General features: G+C 48.1%; 1 protein-coding gene across 4 annotated transcripts in view; it reads right to left on the reverse strand.

The window, feature by feature from the left end:
- Positions 1–869: 869 nt before the first annotated feature.
- The window catches only part of RAD9A (RAD9 checkpoint clamp component A), a 70,004-nt gene continuing 57,994 nt past the window's right edge, over positions 870–12,879 (reverse strand). For all 4 annotated transcript variants that reach the window (XM_086953261.1, XM_086953262.1, XM_086953260.1 and 1 more), the window contains exon 12: positions 870–1,334. In XM_086953261.1, the coding sequence (XP_086809387.1) occupies positions 1,230–1,334 (105 nt within the window). In that variant the 3' untranslated portion in view covers positions 870–1,229. The remainder of the gene's footprint in view (positions 1,335–12,879) is intronic.

Consider the following 12,879-nt stretch of genomic DNA (forward strand, 5'->3'; position numbering starts at 1 on the left):
TCAGAGTTATGACTCCGGGCACAGGGGTGAAGAACTGAAGCACTGAGGTATTTAAATCTTTAACAAAAGCCCACGCCAACTCAATATTGGAGCATGAGAACAAATGATGGCTCTGAATGTTGTTAAATGGGAGAAAATTAAAATGAAGAGTTAACTCTTCATTTTTAATTTTATCTCACTTCAAAGTGTTGCATTTACAAACAGCAGGCCTCTCGCTCCCAGTTGACACTGTGCCGTATTTAGAACTGAAAACTACTGTCATTTTTTTCAAATGGAAGACCATTAGTCTTTGGCTTTATGGATATTAGGCTTAAATTCAATGAGAGTGGGGGTGTCTGGTATCACTGCGCGAGTGGCTCAGCCTTCAGTTGCTCACAATGATTTTCACTGATCAGAAGTAGCTCTCACTACAGAAAAGGTTGGAGATCCCTGACCTAATGTAACCCTGCCGTACAATAAATATCTCAGAACTACCTTGTTCAGAAAGCATTTGACACTCCGTGAAAGCACTAGTGAATAAACCCCTCCACAGACATCTGCGATTAGGTGAACCTGCCCAACCGCCATACACCAGTTTAAGCTGCAGTCACCCATCAGCTTTCCATCTAAACCATCATCTCTCCTTATTGAAAAATTTTTAAGACACTCTGAGGTGGCCATAAGGTTAACATGTAAGATTAAAAAATGTATGAATCGCATCAATAGATTTTTTTGTCTGAGTTGCAAAGAGCAAGTGAACTATCAGTGCAAAGAGGTCACTCCAGGTATGTGTCTACAGAGCAATGGTAATGTGAAGCATCTCCTGTACGATGGAAGAACCAATGAATGTGTTTTCTCTGTCAGCGATGGATTCACACATCACCAGTACGTCAAAAAATAGTTAATTTTATTTACTTCCGCAAATAGGATTCTATTGTAACAACCCCGTATCACATTAAATGTGAAAGCCATATTGCTTTAGTTTCGATGTCCTCGACCTCTCAACTGAGCAAAAGAGCTATTCCACCAGTCAACTCGAACCAAGCTGATGCAGAGAATGGTTTCCCCAAATGGACAGACTCAAGCTCCTGCTGATCAGAGTTGCCATACAGCGTAAGAAGAACAAGCACTTGGGCTCATGCTCAGGGCGAGCAGGAATTCAAGACAAGGAGACGACAATCCGTTTCATCTTCCGTCTTGCTACATCCCCTTCAGTGATGGTGCAAACCCCCCCGGGTGATACACCAATGTTATTGCTCTCCATCGCTGTCTTCTGCCAATACCTCCTGGCTGACGCCTGTCCGGTTTGCAGTGCTCGTCTGAGACAGAACAGAACCGAAGAACAGAGAGCGGAACTGGGAAAAGAGAAGATAGCAAGGATTTACATTTGGGTTGAAAATTCTTTACTAATCCCCTCCCTTCAATCCCCATGATGGGCTACTCCCAGCTCTCCATGCTAATATTCCCAGATGAGCTAGTTCTCGCTTCACCACCAGCACCAGACCTAAAGGGTATCATGTCAGAGCTTTACCTTCAGAGGACAAGCCTAACTTCCCCATCCATCATAGTTCTGATGAGGCAGTCACAACTACACCATGACAAAACTGTGACAGGGGGTGAGTTAAGTCTGCCCAACAAAATGCCTCTTGGATAGTCCTACCTCACGCCCAAACTCCATGATCTAAAATATAGACTCCGACAGACACATGCTACATCTGTCTTTTCCCTACCCCTTACACACCACCTCTTAAGAAACCCATTCACCAGACTGCCACATCCAACCTTCTCAGTTATTAAACAGTCTGGGCTCTAGCACAAATTCCAAACCAAGCAGTCACAGTACAATGCTTTCACCAGCATGGGAAGTCCAAACAGGAATTCTCGTTCCCAGTGGCCTGTAAAGTTACAGCTCAGATAAGAGGAAGGATTTTGCTGTAATGTTAGAATGAGTGAATGTCACCTTTGTTCATCTCTTGTAGTGATTTCAGCAGCGCAGCTGAACCAACAAGAGCAATTCATCTGCACATTATTCATCTAATTGGGTTGAATGGTTTGAAAGTCTCTTTTCAGCAGTATACTAAGAAATACAAGTGAAGCAAAGCGGAGATGGTACCCTAATGGGCCCTAATGTCATAGTCCGATTCCTCTGTAAACTGGAAAGAGAAGCCCCTGACTCAGGGTTATTGATGTCCATCAAAGATTGCTTGATGGGACAACCTCAAAACACAATTGAGCTTTCAGTGTGAGCCGCATGAATGCTCATCCATTGGGACACACTGTGGGATGCTTAGAAGGGGAACAGCCAATAATTAAAAGTCACGGACACCTGATTGAAAATAAAACATCCTCTGAAAGCAGACTAACGGAAGCACTTTCAGCCAAAGGCCACAAACCCTACTGTCAATTGTGTTCAAGGGGAGGAAGACAGTGTTTCAAAACTGCCCTAGGAAAGTTTTCGCAGGCAAAAGACATTACTTGCATACATTTGGTTAAATATTTTGACCTCAAGACCGGAGATAGCCAGGTTTAGGGCATGTTAAAAACAACACATCCATCTACAAGCAATGATACCAAATAGCTATAATAACATAAAAATATAGGACTGTCCCACCTTTTTATATGCGGAGACTCCTCACTCGTAAAGATACTACTCGTAAATCCCTTTGTGAATTGCAAACAATCTTAAACTGTAAGTTTACTTTTGTGAATCGGGCCCTGAATCTTTTCTTGGTAGCAAAGACATTTGTTCATTAAAAAGTTCAGCGGAGGGTTATTAGAGTGTTCAGAAATGCGATGGCGCTCTACAGGTAGTGGTCAAATGGTAGCTGCGAGGACTAGGTGGTTGGTGCCTCTTGATCAGAGATAACCCTGGTCTCCGAGAAAGGAAGGGGGAGAGGAGCTCTCCCTCCTGTAAAATGCAAGAAAAGTCAAGCGCACACAACCTATATTCGTTGATAGGTATTGTCTTGTGTCGTTTAGGAAAGGATAAGATCACACTCAAATGTTATTGTCTTGTTTGTTTTTTATTGGTCGGATGAGAAGCTCCCCTAACCAAAAGGGGAACTTTTTAGCACAAGAAACCAGCCATGAGAATCCCCAAGATAAAAAGTCTGAGTCTTCCAAAGGGCCCCAAAAATCTGTACAGGGGGGTGGGTCCCAAACTACTCCCTATGTGCCTCAGCCCTATAGGGGGAAGAACGTTTATCCTGCAAAGGACTGTTTTAACAACTGTAATAAGTTGGGACACTTAACTGTAGACAAGTCTTGCCCTTACAACAAGGCCCCTAGTCCAACAAGTACAGCTACTTCTGGGGTAGCAAGTCTACAGATGGGATCAACAGTGTGCCCAGAGCAAATCAGGATGCACACTGAAGCAGTTCTAGTTTCAGAGGGGGAAGTTGAGTTTACCACAGAAGCTATGTGGCCACCAAACTTGAAGAGATACTTACAGTACCCTTAGGTCAATGGAACTACGATAGAAGCTCTGAGGGATACAGATGCCAGTGTCACTATGGTGAGAGACACACTGGTTTCCCCTGAGCAATATCTGATTGGGCGTACTTACCCAGCTACCAATACTGACAGTGTTACCACCAATCATGCAATGGCTATGGTGACATTAAGCGGGGGGGGGGGGTTACTGTCCTGAAAAAAGGTAGTGGTCTCTCCAAGCTACCAGCTGCATGTCTGCTTGCCAATGACCTGGAAACCTCAGCCTGGGCTGAGGTTGAATTAAAAACCCATGCAGCAATGCTGGGTATTCCTGAATTTGTGTGTGTACAAATGAGAGCACAGAGCAAAAGGCAGGGTGATAAAGTAGGATTGGAGACTGAAAGTATGGCCCAATCCACCAAGAGAAAAGCTAAGAAGACTGAGGGACCAGCTTCTGTACAGCAAACAAACCAGGACCCCTCTCCTCAGGGAGAGGACTTGGACACCCCAGAGGGGTCCATGGAGCTTGACCCTTACCAAGTTGAACTCTTGGGCCCAGGGGGATTCACTAGGTAAGAACTGTGCCAGGGTCAGCAAGACTGTCCCACCCTTGAAAGCCTGAGGCAGCAAGCTGTTTCAGAAGCAAAGGGAGATGTCAGTGGTACCCACAGAGCCTATTGGGAAGGGGGATTACTGTACACTGGGGGGAAAAACCCCAATCCTGGAGCCACCAGGAGAGTGGTAGTGCCACAGAAGTTCAGGGAGTTCCTCCTAACTTTAGCTCATGGCATCCCCTTAGCTGGACATCTGGGCCTAACCACAATTTGGGAAAGGCTAGTTAGCCACTTTTACTGGCCCCAAATGCACCAAAAGGTGAAGGAGTTTGTCAGCTCCTGTGTTACCTGTCAGGCCAGTGGCAAGACAGGTGGCCACCCAGAGGCTCCCCTGATACCACTGCCTGTGGTGGGGTTCCCTTTGACAGGGTAGGTGTGGATATAGTGGGTCTACTTGAACTTCCCACAGCCTCAGGTAACAAATTCATTCTAGTGGTGTGGATCATGCTACTGGGTACCCTGAAGAAATCCCACTTAGGACTACTACAGCTCCTGCAGTAGCTAAGGCTCTCCTGGGTGTCTTTACCAGGGTAGGGTTTCCTAAGACAGAGGTTCTAACTTCATGTCTGCTTACCTGAAACACACCTGGAAGGAGTGTGGAGTGCAGTACATGTTTACTACACAATATCACCCACAAACCAAAGGCCTTATTGAGAGACTCAACAAGACATTGAAAGGCATGATCATGGGACTCCCTGAAAAGCTCAAGAGGAGATGCAATATCTTGTTCCCATGCCTGCTTTTCACTTACAGAGAATTGCCACAGAAGGGAGTAGGGTTTTCCCCCTTTAAACTTCTGTTTGATCATCCTGTGAGGGGACCACTCTGTCTTGTGAAAGAGGGTTGGGAGAGGCCTCTCCAGGAACCCAAGCAAGACATTGTGGACTATGCGCTTGCCTAAGGTCCAGAATGGCTGAGTACATGGAAAAGGCATCCAAGAATCTTGAGGCCAGCCAGGAGCTTCAGGAGCACTGGTATGACCAAAAAGCTGCACTGGTTGAATTTCAACCTGGGCATCGGGTGTGGGTTTTTTGAGCCAGTGGCACCAAGGGCACTCCAAGATATATGGAGTGGCCCTTACCCTATCCTGAAGAAAAAGAGTGAGGTCACTTACTTAGTTGACCTGGGCACAATCAGGACACCCAAAAGGGTTATCCATGTGAACTGCCTTAAGCTCTTCAATGAAAGGGCTGACATCACCATGTTGATGTTGACTGATGAGGAACAAGAAGCAGTGAGTGAACCTCTCCCTGATCTCCTCTCCTACAGCCCAAAAGATGGGTCAGTAGATGGGGTTGTCTTTTCAGACACCCTCTCTGTAGGAGAGTAGGGTCTGCAATCATATGATCACCCAGATTTTTTGCTTTTGTTTCACTGGTTTACGACTTTCTCTGGCTGTGGGCCTAGCTGTTCTCTCACTAAATTGACATGTGTGCCTTAGGTGCATTATCCAATTGGTACTGGGACACCTTATCAGACCCTGTAACTCAGGGCATAGGTGTACCCAGGGCCTACCAGGGGCTGAAGCATGTATTATGCCACCCCTGGATGGCCATCTAAATCTGACAACTGGCTGCACGACAGCTGGGACAAGGTGGTGTAATCACCCTTTGCTTTAGATATAGTATACCTATATCTAACCCTAAAAATGGACACACAGATTCCTATCAGTCACTCCTATGGCAGGCCTTGACAATCCTGAAGGCAGAGTGCTTGGAATCGTGTGAGATGGTGCTCTGGCATGAACTGAGCCCGTTTGCAGCTTGCGGAACCAAGTCCTAATAGCTGTTCCATGATAACGCATACCATATACTCTTAAGTGCATTATAATCCTCGCGGTTAAATGCTATCTTTGGTATTGCTTTATCAAAACATGTCGAGTAAGGTGTCATACGAATTGGAATACTAACCCCTCGCCAATTCTGGCGACGGGGTTAGCATTCCACCCTTCTAGAGGGACACGACATGTATGTAACTGTGAACCCCGGTTAAAGTTAACTGAAGCCTCAGCTCCACAAAATGGATGCTGCCAACACAGAAACGAGTCTGACCTCCTGCTGCTGGGAGTCCTTCCAGCGAGGAGAGCTTGGACAAAGGGTTTCCTGTCAGGGGCGGTGCTAGCACCATCCCAGACAGGGTTTTGTGTATCCTGGGTAGGCAGGGCTTTACAGGAAGGTGACTGCAAGTGGCACCCCGGTGCTCACTACGCATCTGCCGGCTAGAACCAGTTCCAGGGGCACACCAGCCCCTGGCCTGGGGAAAGTCCGGCATGGGAGAGGGGTGTAACCACCCCCCTTCCTGGTCCCACCCCTAGGGCAGGACCTAGTCGCGTACCCACCCCTTTCTTTAGGATAAAGGCAGGAGCGGGACCCTTCCAAATTAGATCATCTTTGAATCAAGAAACTACTTTCTACGAAAGGAACTCTCGACTTCTTCTCAAGATTTCTCCCTTGTGGCTAAGGAGTAGTCACCCTGCATCCGCAGGCACCATCTAAGAACTCTGCGGTTTGCTGCACGTCCTTCCTCAGGAATCCGACCGACCAGCACGACGAGACCCGGCTTCCCTGGCACCTCTGACCTCTACCTACCTCTACAGCTAAGCTGAGAACCGTAGGTGCGACGAGACCTCGAGGGACCGGCCATCATCAGAACTGCACGACTTCTATCCAGCACGACCGCCGAGGGATCCTCTGGTGAGTGCTTTGGGGTCTGAGAAGCCCCGACCCTGAGCAGCTCCAGCACCGAAGTCCACCCTCCCAGCATCTCCACGATCTGCGTGGGGCCCTTCTGCTTTTTGCTGCTCACCGCGTTGTTTGGCTACTAGCCCGCTGGCTTGTGGCCTTCTTAACGATGCCCGACGACATCACTGCTGCTGGTCTGGTTGCTCCAGACTGGCCCTTGCTCCCTTCCAAAAGAGGAGCACCCCGGACCCTCCTGGTCCACACCAGATGCCATTTTAGGTCCAACGCGTGGGCTTGAATTTGCCAAGACTTGTTGCCCCAATCCTGGGTCCAGCGACGTCGACAGCATCATCCATCGTGGGACAGCTCGCACCTCCATCCTGGTCGCCGACAACGCCTCCTGGTCCGTGAGACTGCAGAGCCCAGCGTCGCCCACTCACCTAGTCGAGGTGACTACCATCCGGTGCCCTCCTGGTGCTACCTGACTACTGGCTAGTAGTCACGAACTTGGTCCCCTCTGCTTTCAGGTGTCATCCATCTTCGATCCAGGCTTGGATCACTCGAACAATCTTCACTGGTCGCCTGCCAGCAACTTCTTTCTTCAGGCTCCTGGTTCGTCTACGAGGATTCCTGACGTCTTTTGAGACCTATGCAGCTGCAGCCCCTGGGCTAGGTAACTTCGGCATTTCGGTGCCCCAGCATAGCCTCACTATCCAAGGGTCAGGATCCAATGTCGTTTTCGACCTACCTTATCGGGTTCGCCCGAGAACACTAACTTTGCCTTTACTAGCTCCCATAGACTTTGTCCCGCATCCCGCGTGAGAGTGCACACTCTGCACCCGAGTCCCCTAGGCCTCCTACTAGTAATCTGAAGGTTCAGCAACGTAGTCCTAGCGATTCCAAAGCCTATTAGTACAGTACTTACCTGCTAGTAATTTCGCATTCCACTTCCATAGTATATGGTTTTCCGTGCCCCTCGGGCATTTGTGTAAATTGTGCAACTTGAAGTATTTTCATAAGAGTTTTGTTGTGTGCTTAGTACCCTGTCCTCATAAAGAGTACAGGGCTGTTGTGATCTAAATAAATATCCTTTTATTTTCATAACACTTGTGTGGTGTCCTTTCACTTGGTGTTCAAGGGGTATATGTGATGGTATAACAGCTGGCTTAACACGCCCTCTAGAGTTTAGCCCGAAGACTGCTCGTATCCACGCTACTAGGATAGCTGGTCTATAAGGTTGACTTACAACCAATCACCATAAGGGTTGTTTGGACTGATACAAAGTGCTCACTAGAATAGTGAACATTATATATCAGGCCAACTTCTCACATTGGTGAGCAGCGGTTGGGATTTGAGCTTGCTGTTGTTTTACCACACGTATCCTAAGAATATCTTGTGAAAGATCACATAAGTACTTCAGGTACATATAACTTAGCTTAGAATACTCTGAGTTCTACTGAACCAGCTGTTGTAGCTCCTCAAGGCTTAGCACACCTTGGCTACAACTCTTAGCAAGGGATCAGTAGGCAAACATATAGTGTAGGTAGGTGCATCACTTACACCACACTAGAATCAGCATGTCAGACAAAGGAGGAAACTCTGAGTCTCCCCTTGTGTCAGTGGACCCTCCACAGGTCACTTCCAGATATGCTGCTCTTAGCTTCCAGGAGATGAGACAAGTGTGTACCTCCAGGAAACTAAAACAGGGGTCTAACCCCACAATTCCTTTTCTGATTGGTCTCTTAGAGACTTATGATGCCAGGAGGGCTGGTAACCCAGACCCTTCTAATCCAGATGGGAACATGCCCCCCCTAGAGGGAACCTCAGGTGACCCTGACCTTATCCATCTCTCTGCAGAAGGTGAAGAGGAGGATGAGGATCTAGAGCCATCTGAGGACGAGGCAGACAAAGGTCCAGAAGTAGTTAGCCAGCTAACTAGGGACAACTTAGGCAGGCATGAGAATGGTACTAGGAGACCCCTGGGGCCCCTCTCAGGCCAGCTTAACATTGGGAATGGACGAGTTAGGTCTCTATCCAGAGGCTCTAACAGATCCATTCGAACCAATGGCTCTCAGGGCTCTTCTCAAAGAGGGATGACATCCCCTCAGAGGAGAGTATATGAAGCCAAAGTAAGGGAAGTCAATCTGAGGATTGAAAGGGAAGAACTTGCCCTGGCCAAAGAGAGACTTGCCTTTGCTAGAGAGCAAAAGTTAAGTGGACAAGAGTCCACTGGTGGCAGCATTCCCCCAAAGGAAAACAGGAGTTTAGATACTAGGCACCTGAGTAAGATAGTGCCCCCCTTTAAACAAGGGGATGATATCCACAAATGGATAACTGCTTTGGAGAGGGCTTGCACTGTACAGTGTGTCCCCCAGAGAGTCAGTGGGCAGCTATCTTGTGGCTCTCCTTTGAAGGTAAAGGTAGAGACAAGCTCCTCACTACTAGAGCTGAGGATGCTAATAATTACCAAGTCCTGAAAAATACACTGATAGATGGGTTTGGCCTAATCACTGAGCAGTACAGGTTGCTGTTCAGGGATACCCAGAAAACTCAGTCTCAGGATTGGTCTGACTTTGTAGATTGTGCCACTAAGGCTTTGGAGGGCTGGTTGCTGGGCAGTAAGGTTACTGATTACACAGGATTGTATAATCTGATCATGAGTGAACAGATTTTAAACAATTGTCAGAACCAGTTGTTGCATCAGCATCTTGTTGACTCAGATCTGACCTCTCCCCAAGAATTGGGAAAGAAGGCAGACATATGGGTCAGAACAAGAGTTAGGCAAAACCAGGGCCAGAACCAGGGTGGTCAGAAGAAAGCAGACCAGAAGGGTAAAGATTCTAAAGGTGAACAAAATGACCAGAAGTCTTCGACAGGTCCCCAACAATCCAAAGAGGGTGGGGGTCAGGCTTCCCAGAAAAAGAAGAATCAAGAAGGCCAGTCCAAAAGGTGGTGCCAATACTGTAAAAGTAAAACTCACTGGTTTAGTGAGTGCACCAAGAAAGGAGGGCAGACTCCTACTACTGCAGCCCCTAAGGCACCTGTGCCCCCTAGTACAGCCAGCAGTAGTAGTGCACCTCCCAATGGTTTAGTTGGGTTAACCTTGGGTTCTGAGGGGTATGACAAATTAGTTGGCACACTCACTCAGGCTGTCCTTGTCTGTACAGGGGATGTGGATATATCCCCTGATGTCAGTCCCAATACTTTGGGCAAATACAGGCAGACACCTTTTATCAATGGCAAAATGGCTCAGGCCTATAGGGACACTTGTGCCAGTGTCACAATGGTGACACCTAACTATGTGGACCCTGGACAGATCATGCCAGGTACAGATTTCCTGGTGACCAATGCAAGCAATGTCACTACCAGTCACAGTATGGCAATTGTTGCTTTCTCCTGGGGAGGGGTAATTGGCCAAAAGAAGGTTGTAGTTAGTGCAGACCTCCCAGTGGATTGTTTGTTGGGCAATGATTTGGAGTCATCACAATGGTCAGAAGTGGAGCAGAGGACTCACATGGAGATGTTAGGCTTGCCAGCACATGTGCTTGCTGTGACTAGGTCACAGGCCAGAAGATGCCCCACTGAACAGGTGCTGGATCCTGGAACAATGGACCAGACACCTTCCAAGAAGAAGAGCAGTAGGGTTAAGACATTGCCTTCCCCCTTGCCCCAGGTTGAGGATCAAGTCTCAGAGGAGGCTGACCTACAGGAATTGAGGGAAACTGAGCCTAAAGAATTTGAACTTGATCAAGTTGAATTTCTGGGCTCAGGGGGACCCTCAAGAGAAGACCTGGGGAAGGAACAGTTAGACTGCCCTTCCCTTGAACCCCTCAGACAGCAGGCTGCTGCCGAGGCTGCTGGGAGCGCCACAGGTACCCACAAGGTATACTGGGATGATGGACTCCTGTACACTGAGGCAAGAGACCCCAAGCCTGGCATGGCCAGGAGGCTGGTTATCCCCTTGTCTCAGAGAGGTTTCCTTCTTACCTTGGCCCATGAGATTCCCTTAGCAGGACACTTAGGCCAGACAAAGACTTGGGACAGGCTTGTCTCACACTTTCACTGGCCTCACATGAATGAGGATACCAAGGAGTTTTGTCGCTCCTGTGTCACTTGCCAAGCCAGTGGTAAGTCAGGTGGCACAACAAAGGCCCCCCTTATACCAATGCCTGTGGTGGGGGTGACCTTTGAAAGAGTGTGGATTGACATTGTTGGTCCAATGGAACCCCAGACTGCATCAGGGCACAAGTTTATACTGGTGGTAGTGGATCATGCCACCAGGTATCCTGAAGCTATTCCCCTTAGGACCACTACAGCACCTGTTGTGGCAAGAGCCCTAGTTGGAGTGTTCTCCAGAGTGGGCTTCCCTAAGGAGGTTGTCTCTGACAGAGGTGCAAACTTCATGTCAAGCTACTTAACTGCTATGTGGAAGGAATGTGGTGTCAACTACAAGTTCACCACACCCTATCATCCACAATGCAATGGGCTTGTTGAAAGGTTCAACAGGACCCTAAAAGGGATGATTCATGGACTACCTGAAAAGCTCAGGCGTAGATGGGATGTCCTGATTCCCTGCCTTTTATTTGCTTATAGAGAGGTCCCACAGAAGGGGGTTGGCTTCAGCCCTTTTGAACTTTTGTATGGACATCCTGTAAGAGGACCATTGTGTTTGGTGAAGGAAGGATGGGAGAGACCTCTCAAAAAGCCTGCAACCAGCATAGTGGACTATGTACTTGGTCTCCGCTCCAGGATGGCTGAGTACATGGAAAAGGCATCTGAAAACCTTAAGGCCAGTCAAGAACTTCAAAAATCTTGGCATGAACAAAAGGCTGTCCTGACTGTTTATCAGCCTGGACAGAAGGTGTGGGTGTTGGAGCCAGTGGCCCCAGCAGCACTCAAAGACAAATGGTCTGGGCCCCACACAATTCTTGAGCAAAAGGGAGAGGTCACCTACCTGGTGGACCTTGGAACTCCCAGGACCCCCCACAGGGTGCTCCATGTCAACAGGCTCAAAGCATATGTCGACAGGAAGGACATGAGCTTGCTCATGGCCATAGATGAGGGACAGGAGGAAGAGAGTGACCCTCTCCCAGACCTGCTCACTCAGAATCCTGATGATGGGTCAGTAGATGGTGTTGTCTTTTGTGGCAGCATCTCTGAACATCAACAGAAGGATTGCAAACAAGTTCTTCAATCCTTCAGGCATATGTTCTCTCTAACACCCAGTCAGACCAATTGGTGTACCCATGAGGTTGACACTGGTGACAGCTTGCCAGTTAAGAGTAAAATATACAGGCAGCCTGATCATGTTAGAGACTGCATCAAAACAGAAGTGCAGAAAATGTTGGAGTTGGGAGTCATTGAACCCTCAGATAGCCCTTGGGCTAGTCCAGTAGTTCTAGTGCCAAAGCCTCACACCCAGGGTGGTAAGAAAGAGATGAGGTTTTGCGTAGACTACAGAGGTCTCAATGCAGTCACTAAGACTGATGCCCACACAATACCAAGGGCAGATGAACTTATAGATAGATTGGCTTCTGCCAACTACTTAAGTACATTTGACCTGACAGCTGGGTATTGGCAAATCAGGTTAGCTGAGGATGCCAAGCCCAAGACAGCATTTTCTACCCCTGGTGGGCATTATCAATTTGTGGTAATGCCCTTTGGTTTGAAAAATGCACCTGCCACCTTCCAAAGGTTGGTGAATCATGTTCTCACTGGGCTGGATGACTTCTGTGCAGCATATCTTGATGATATTGCTGTCTTTAGCTCCACCTGGGAGGATCACCTGGTCCACCTGAGGAAAGTGTTAGAGGCACTGCAAGCAGCAGGTCTCACTATCAAGGCCACAAAGTGCCAGATAGGGCAGACACAGGTTGTATACTTGGGCCACCTTGTAGGTGGAGGCCAAGTTCAGCCACTGGAGAGCAAGATACAGTCAATCAGGCACTGGGCTCCTCCAACCAGCCAGACTCAGGTTCGAGCTTTCTTGGGCCTGACTGGTTACTACAGAAAGTTTGTCAGGAATTATGGATCAATTGTGACTCCACTTAATGAGCTGACAAGTAAGAAAATGCCAAAAAAGGTTCAGTGGACAGCAGGCTGTCAAAAAGCATTCGATGACCTAAAGCAGGCCATGTGCACAGCACCTATCCTCAAGAGTCCAGACTACTCCA

The sequence above is a fragment of the Lissotriton vulgaris genome, chromosome 1_2 (genome assembly GCF_964263255.1).
Source record: "Lissotriton vulgaris chromosome 1_2, aLisVul1.2, whole genome shotgun sequence".
Classification (NCBI taxonomy): domain Eukaryota; kingdom Metazoa; phylum Chordata; class Amphibia; order Caudata; family Salamandridae; genus Lissotriton; species Lissotriton vulgaris.